Source organism: Neolamprologus multifasciatus, chromosome 5, assembly GCF_963576455.1.
Source record: "Neolamprologus multifasciatus chromosome 5, fNeoMul1.2, whole genome shotgun sequence".
NCBI lineage: Eukaryota > Metazoa > Chordata > Actinopteri > Cichliformes > Cichlidae > Neolamprologus > Neolamprologus multifasciatus.
The window spans coordinates 20277732-20285643 of NC_140443.1; the positions used below are offsets into that span (position 1 = coordinate 20277732).

At 41.2% G+C, this 7912-nt stretch overlaps 1 protein-coding gene across 1 annotated transcript in view; it reads right to left on the reverse strand.

The window, feature by feature from the left end:
- Window positions 1–7608, reverse strand: part of dstyk (dual serine/threonine and tyrosine protein kinase) — a 28426-nt gene extending 20818 nt beyond the window's left edge. Inside the window, exons 1-2 of the mRNA XM_085158606.1 lie at window positions 6381–7608; window positions 2150–2559 (exon numbers count right to left, since the gene is read on the reverse strand). Of these exons, the coding sequence (XP_085014732.1) occupies window positions 2150–2559; window positions 6381–6579 (609 nt within the window). The 5' untranslated portion in view covers window positions 6580–7608. The remainder of the gene's footprint in view (window positions 1–2149; window positions 2560–6380) is intronic.
- Between the last annotated feature and the right edge of the window lie 304 nt (window positions 7609–7912).

The window sequence follows — 7912 nt, forward strand, 5'->3', positions numbered from 1 at the left end:
TTGAGTAGTTTGCCCCCTCAAATATACTAATGTGCCACAAACAGGTCTTTAATATCACCAACCATTCCCATTTTATTACGGTGTATCCATATAAGTGGCCCACCCGGTATATCATGTTCTAATAGAAGTCTATAACGTGTAACAATACACTATGATCATGATTTTCCATAAATCTGCTCACACCAGATTCACCAAAACCTTTTCAATTAAGAATCAGACAAAATCACCTGCCTTCACCCTAATGAACTTTACAACAATAACTACACAACTGCTCGAAGCTTTGGGGTCAAATGGTTCTTGAAAGAAAGCACGTTTGTTTATCAAAGGTTGTAAATTATGACGATGATTATTAGGGCTGTTCGATATAACGATATATATCGGATGACGATATAAAAACGTCTATCGTTTCATTTTACGCTATCTTTTGTTTCGTGGTGTTGCAAAATAAACTGTTTAGAGCAATATTTTTTCATCGTTTGATGGTCACTGTAGTGGCTATAATAATTTCTTCTTTCTCTCTTTCTCTTATATTTTATATAACCACAATAAAGACGGACAAGCGCCTGTTTTTATGCATTGTCGTTAGCAACAACGACGGTAAAACCACCGCGTTTCCGCTTGTTTATTTTCCACATAAATCTTTCACAATAAAGCTCAAGATCCTGTTGAGACTTTTCAAAATAAACTGAATCACGTGAAAGAGTATGCAGAATATTTACAGATGAAAAGCAAAAAAGAGCCGTCAGGTTCTAAAAAATAAACCTTAGACTCAAACGTTAGAACAGGCTTTTCCCCGCAGCACGCTGTGTGATAAATACTCACAAAGAAACGGCGGCCGTTACAACTTATGTCTAAAAATGTATCGTTTCATGCATCGGTTAAAACACTGGACTCCAGCTACATGACGCGCAGCTGGAAACACTTCCCGCAAGTCGAGATTCACAGAATTTACAGAAAATGTTTTGTGATTTATATCATTATCGGGACGATAGAATTCTTATATCGGGATATGAGATTTTGGTCATATCGCAGAGCCCTAATGATTATGTTTATTGTTATATTGATTCCATTAAACAAGTAACCACACGGGTATAAAAAGCGCGTTGCATTACCTAATGCCAGTTTATTGTGTTAAAGTCTAACTGATAACGGCAGAACAGCTTAAATCCACTCTGCTGATAACAGACGGAACAGAATTGGCCAGTTAAATGTCTGAAACATCAGCCGTTGTGGGTTGACCATAAAATCAAAACGCTCCTCAAGAAAAACTTCATTGACAAAACGTCTCAGGATATTCTTACTATCCTAGTTTGCTTTTTCTGTAAAAGGAATAGTAAACACGACTGCATTGATCAATAGTTTTCACTTCAAATTACTTTAAAAAAAACAACAACAGAAGTTTTGTGTGCAATAGTGTACCGTACATCAATGGGAAGCACATATATGGCACCAATCTCACATAAAGGGATTCATGTCACACTACATATTTAAATTATGAGGGTAAAAAAAAATTGATCCAGCCATCTGTCACTTATGCTCCTGAGCTCACCTAGCAGGCCTCCTAATCATATCCGTGAACCACCAACAATGGCTCCATTCAATTAACACTAGTATCAGCTCTACTCTAAGCCTTTCATGAATGGCTCAACCCAAACACCATTCAGAACAAACTCATTATCCGTGCTTCTATCTCCAATCTTACTAATTCAGTCTTTATCCACAATCGTAGCGATCACTGAGGGCAAGAACGTGGATAAACCTATAAATCAACAGCTTTTTATGCTCAACTCTCACTCCTTCGTTCAAACTCCTTCCTGGCCCAGAGAGGGAACGCCACACTTTTCTGTCTGAGGGACATGGCCTCAGATTTAAACAGCTCATTCTCTTCAAAGACACTTCACACCTAGTTGCACACTCCCCACCACGGGCTGGAGGTCACCGCTCGAGGAAATGTGCACCTTGGTTGTGCCTTGAAATTCTCTTTACAATATTTATTAAAAAAATGTTGACAAAGGAGAACCCTGTCAGAGTACAACACCACCAACACCAACACAGGAATGAGTCTTACTTATTGCTAGCAAAGCAAAGCAAAACCTCTCTACTGTTAAACAGAGTTAATTCACGACATCTGCACATGTTTCAAGCCTACCTGAAGCAGCGAGTGATGGAGAGTGATTTCCAGTTCTGCTAGCCTGTGGGCTGGGTCTTCACATTCCTCATGGATCTCCAAGTCCTCCCTGGGAACCGTATCCCAGCGACCACAATTAGCCGCCAACTGGTGCACCAGCTCATACTGGCCAGGCAGTGCCAAGCTGAGCCGTGTCTGTCTCCCATGGGTGAAACAAAGTTTCCTCCTCTTGCAGACAGTGCCCTGGACTCCTTCACAAGGCTCTCCAGCCTCACCGCCCAGTGGCAGCAGCTTCTCCCCTAGAAGGCTGTTGACCAGCTGGTAGCGAGCAGTGCAGTTCTGGCCCAGCACAACGATGTAGGGGGCAGCACCCACATTGTTGCGTAGGAACTCTTCTTCGTGAGCAGGGAATGAGATGCAGCTCAGCTGACCTGGACAACATGAGGAGGACATGTTATCTAAAACCACATCAGTATAGTAGAACAAACACTTCGACTCAGTAAGCTGTTTAGAAACTCTTGGTCGGCACTACAGGTGTCAGCATCAGCATGCTATCTGTGTTTCACCTCCTCCTCACAGCGTTTTTGAATGTTTAGCCAGCGAAAAATTAATGTGACATGACAGCCACTGTAATGGGTAAATCACTTTGCTCTAGTCCTATTAACCTGCATTCACTTTACCCTTGTTTGATACGCATCAAACCAAGAAGTCAAAGTGGTGACTCTTGTAAATTAAACTGGCTGTGTGTTTGAGCAAACATTTATGGTGGGGGTTTTTTACATCTAAAAAACACCATGAGATTGTGTTGTGCACGGATTTTGCACTGGTTTTGCTTTCAAAGGCAGAATGAAGAGCTGAATGTTGTTAAAAGAGAAGCTGTTCCCCAATTCCCTAGCATTAAAAAGGCAAATAACAATAAACAAGTAATACCTGACTTTTTGTGTTTGTTTCGTGTAACTGTAAGAAAATCTTATCTATCACTAAATATTGCTATCGGCATCCCTTTAAAAAATCCAATCACTTAGACATCTCGACTTTACCTACCATTTGTTAGATGTTACAGTCATCTTAGATTCATAGAAAGTATAAAAACATGGATGTAACTAGCATGATGTCATCCACTGGGTTCAGAAACCCTGTTTTGAAGCTTTAAGATTTGCGTTTTAATTTCCAACTTGGATAAAATAAAAATTTAAATGATTTTTAATTGACTAACCACTTGTCATTAATATGTGTTTACAGGGGGAAACACAGTAAGCCATTTTCCCTTAGACTTCTATAGGACCAGACGTCCTTTCCCCCCCCAACAGCAGCTATCGCAATCTGGTGGCCCTTAGACAGAACGCAGGTTTAAGGCACTTTCTCATCAAGCCCCAAGTATACCCGCCGCAGTGGTCACAACCTCGTCTCATAGTCGCTTGTATTTTTACCCGCCATTACAGTGCAGGGAGCCACTGCAGGATTCTCCTGAAGGATAGGTGTCGCCACTCAGACAATATCATCACATAAACACTGCTATAGGAGGAGAAAACTGGAAAACAGAAAGACTCTGTCAAAGGTTTTTTGCACAAACTCAAGTTTTCAAACTGTTCCAACATGTCCCTCTGTATATCTGTGAGCTTCTGTGCTGGAATATCATGAAAATGGTGCTAAAAAACAACACACACCAGTTTACAAAAATCAAGAGGCACATGACCAACCAAAGCATCACAAAGATTGTTTTGCATGACACATGACGTGACATCAAAATGGGTGTGCAACACAGGCGATGTTACGAGCATAACAGCCCCATTAGCTTAATTTTTCCCAACACAGAAGATACGTCCACACGTTAAACAGTCTCTGGTTAGATAAAGGAAATCTCATTCAGCTCATTCTACAATAGCTGCACGGATAAAAGCCTGTAAACAGTATTAATGTCACTTTGGCAGTGTTGGATATTTCCTGTCTTGTTTCTTTTTGACCCCATAAATAACTTTGAAATAATCCAATGAAAATAAGTGAAGATTCAGCTGAGTCTGTAAGAGCTAGTACTGCTAGCATTATGATGTGGAGTTTGAAACATGGAGGCTGCCATTAATGATATCTGCCACTCTCCTCACAATGCCCGTGTCTACTAGAAGTTCGGAGGAACCCTTCAACTGTTCATTGTGATTGAATACAATGACTAAGAGGCCTTTAACTATCATCCAAAATAAGATTTAACTGATGCTGAGATTGAACTTCAAATTGGTGGCAATGCTATTTAAGGCTGCTCACACATGGACTCGATCCTCACACCAAGTCCTTTGCACTACTTCCAAGCATTTTGTCCTCTAATGTGTACCTTTCTACTGTTTTGTATATATTCCTCCAGTTTGCATCCATTTATCCTGTTTGTTATTTATTACTGCACATGCGTGCGCCGGGGTAGTGTGGAGCACTCATAATTTCGCTTCTATTAATGAAACTGTTCCTAACCGGTTTTAATCACAGTACAGCTAATTTTTACTGCATGCTTTCCTGGGCTATTTCCAGTATAGATATGGCATTATGGTTAAAGATTTTCCACTGTCCTGACAAACTAATCAGAATTAAAAGGTGGTGTTGTATCTGTAAAATTAGTAGAAAGAAAACTGGGCACAAATACTTTAAAGGTGTCCTGGATACCTTTAAAGTATTTGATATTCAAGTACTTGTAGGGTATCGTATCCTACAAGTACTTGGATATCACTAATGCAGTCATCAGAGATACCCAGCTGTTGTTGTGAACAGTCTTCCCACCATTATTGTTTTTCAAACCTTCTGTTTGCAAGACTCAGCCAATCAGGAGAAAGCTGGCTTGAAAAAAGAGGAAGCACTAATACAGTTTAAAGAATGAAGTGAGGTAATGCACCACAGTACATATAAGATAAATATGGGATTTTTTTAAAATTATTTTTATGAAACATTAATAAGAATAACAGGTTATCTTTACACATCATTCATAACCTTCATATTGGCTCATGTGCACCCTTATCAATAACATATCACATAAAGAAGCAATACAATATACTATTGTACTAAAGTCTTCTCCCACCCCTAGTCAGCACTGTCAAAGATGGGACACTCAGATTATTACATCTATATTATTCTTGGTATTTTAGCACAACTCCAAGAATACAGGACATTATATTCCACAGCAGAGACAATGAACCACTCTTGATCAAATATTATTTTTTTGGGATTATTTTTTTTCCCCCTAAGGTATGAAGTGCAAACAGAAGAATCGATTCATTTTGATCATTGCGGGGCTCTGATATAATCCCCAATGATGCTGAGTCACAGTCTAAAACACTTACATAACGAAGACAGCGCATAGCTGCAACAGCCGCCCCTTTATAGTCACATACCACTGCATTACTTTCTAACACTACAGTGGCTTTACTGCACTTCTAACCTGCGCTTATTGACCTAACATGACGCAATAACGCAAGGACGTCTACACAGAAATGTACATACCAGTACAGGACCCCCGACCCCCAACACACACACACACACACACACACACACACACAATCACACACACACAGAGAGAGCAGGTATATATACCCAGGACATTTCCAAGATGAATCTACTCTGGCAGGTGAAGACATGCACTTGGCAGCATTTTGTTATCGTCTTTTTTCTGTTGATTATGGCTAACCTTCAGTTATCTTTGAACATTCAACACGGAGAGGAGGAGGAGGAGGAGAACAGACTCTGACCCTCTCTGTATGCAATTCCTGAAGATGATTATCAAGTCTAGTCTGTTTATTTCACAGAAACAGATATCTGAATTATCTGATGATAATTATGTGATGAAATGATGCTGCTGACAGTGCTCATAGTTTCGGACACACAAATGTAATGGCGAGTAATATAATATATATATATATATATATATATATATATATATATATATATATATATAAAGAAATCTATGACCCGTAACTTCAATCTAATCAGAAATGACTCAAGCAGCCAGTGCATAATTCTCAGCATATTTGGTGCACTTATTCTGCACATGTTTTCCAGAGGGGGGGTTAATCCCTTTAGTTTTCTTTGACCCAAATGAATGGATTTAGCTCCCAACCTGCCCGCTAGTGCAATAATCAATTGGCAGTAGCAGCAGTTAGCCTTTTCTTTTTACTTCCCTTCTGCATGCTTAGGTGTAACCCCGGCTGTGGGTGCTTTAAACATGCAAACATGTGGGTGCAGTACTGATGTATTTCCAGGTGGTGTTCAAACCTACCTGCCTCCAGAGAAGCTGAAGCCGAGCTCATGGTCGATGCACAAGCATTGCTGTAGTTTTGCCGTATTTCCCGGAAGAAAGCATTAGTCTCCTTTAGGTTTTTCTTCAGCTGTACGGAGTGCTTGTTGTAGCTGGTAAATACTCTCGTCAGTTCCCGAGTTAGAGGAGTCGGTTTCTGCTGTTGTGCATTTCCCTCCATGGTAAACAGACTGGGCTGCTGCTGCCTTGTCCTCGATGCAACTTAAGTGGTTAAGCAGGTGCCAAACACCTTGAGTGAACCCGAAATGTCTTAATGCACACACCTTTCCTTGCGCGCTAACTGGTTAGTTAGTTCCCATGCTCGCCCAAAACCACCTGCTAGCATTTGTTAATTAAAAAGAAAGAAAGAAAAGGAGTCAAGTTAACAGGTAGTCCTTAAACATACACGAAGAAGGAGTGTGTCAGTGCTGAACGGTCCCCACAGTCTGTTGTGCCCGTGAATGAGAAGAAGGCATTTGTTGTTGTCCAGTTGACAAGCACGGCTAGGCTAGTTTCACGTCAAGCTTTGAGTGGAAGAAAACCGCTTCGAGTTACCGCTATTTAATCATTTTTACTTCCTTTTGATAGTCGCAGTTTTTTTCGTTACTAACTACAAACTTGTGAGTGTCTTAAAAACAAAGCACGCCTGTAAGGCTATGTTGTGTCGGCCAAAACGCTAAGAAATCAGTGCTTCTGCGACCTAGCTACGGTCCACTGAAAGTTAGCGTTGCTAGCCAGAGGGCATCTCCGATCCGTCCCCGCCTTAGCCTGGCACGGCACACATATCCATTTAGCCTGACGAGGCACACTTTCACAGCAGTGCAGCCCCGTGTTTAAAAGAGAGGGCCCGGCTTTAGCGTTTGCCTGTCAACGACAAAAACAGCCCGAGCACGACTTTAAAACAACAACACCAAAAAACCTCCGTTTTTTCCAGAGGAGGCTGCGCTATAGACCGTTCCTAGCCAACAGTGGCCCGGTGGAGCCAGCGGACATCCTCCACCCCCGAACACCGACGACTGACAGCGGCCAAACCGAGCCGGGTGCTGTCGCTGGTGGTGGCGATGAAGAGGACGAGTGGTGCTGGTGCAGGGCGAGGAGTGTCCAAATCACATAGCTGAGAGAAGCAGGAGTGAAATCACAGCAAAACAGAAACTCGACGAGAGCGGTGTGCGGAGGAAAAAGGCGGGGCCCAAGCGGCATTCTGGGAAGTGTAGGCATTAGAGAGAACGCCTTCGAGGCGAAGATGTAGAAGCCTGGAAAAAAGTAATTATGAACGAAAAAAGAAGAGTGGAAAATATCCGGTTTATGGCTTTTTGCACACAGTCTAATATATGATAAATAATAATCCCAGCAGATATATAGATTTACTGATTAGTTCTCCAACTAATTCATGAGCACACATGTATGGATATCCTTGGAAATGAATGTAACTTGCTTTTGTGTTTGGTTATACTATCACCGGTATGTACATTTAGTTTAATTATTTAGTTTAATAATTGGTTAATTCTAGGTCA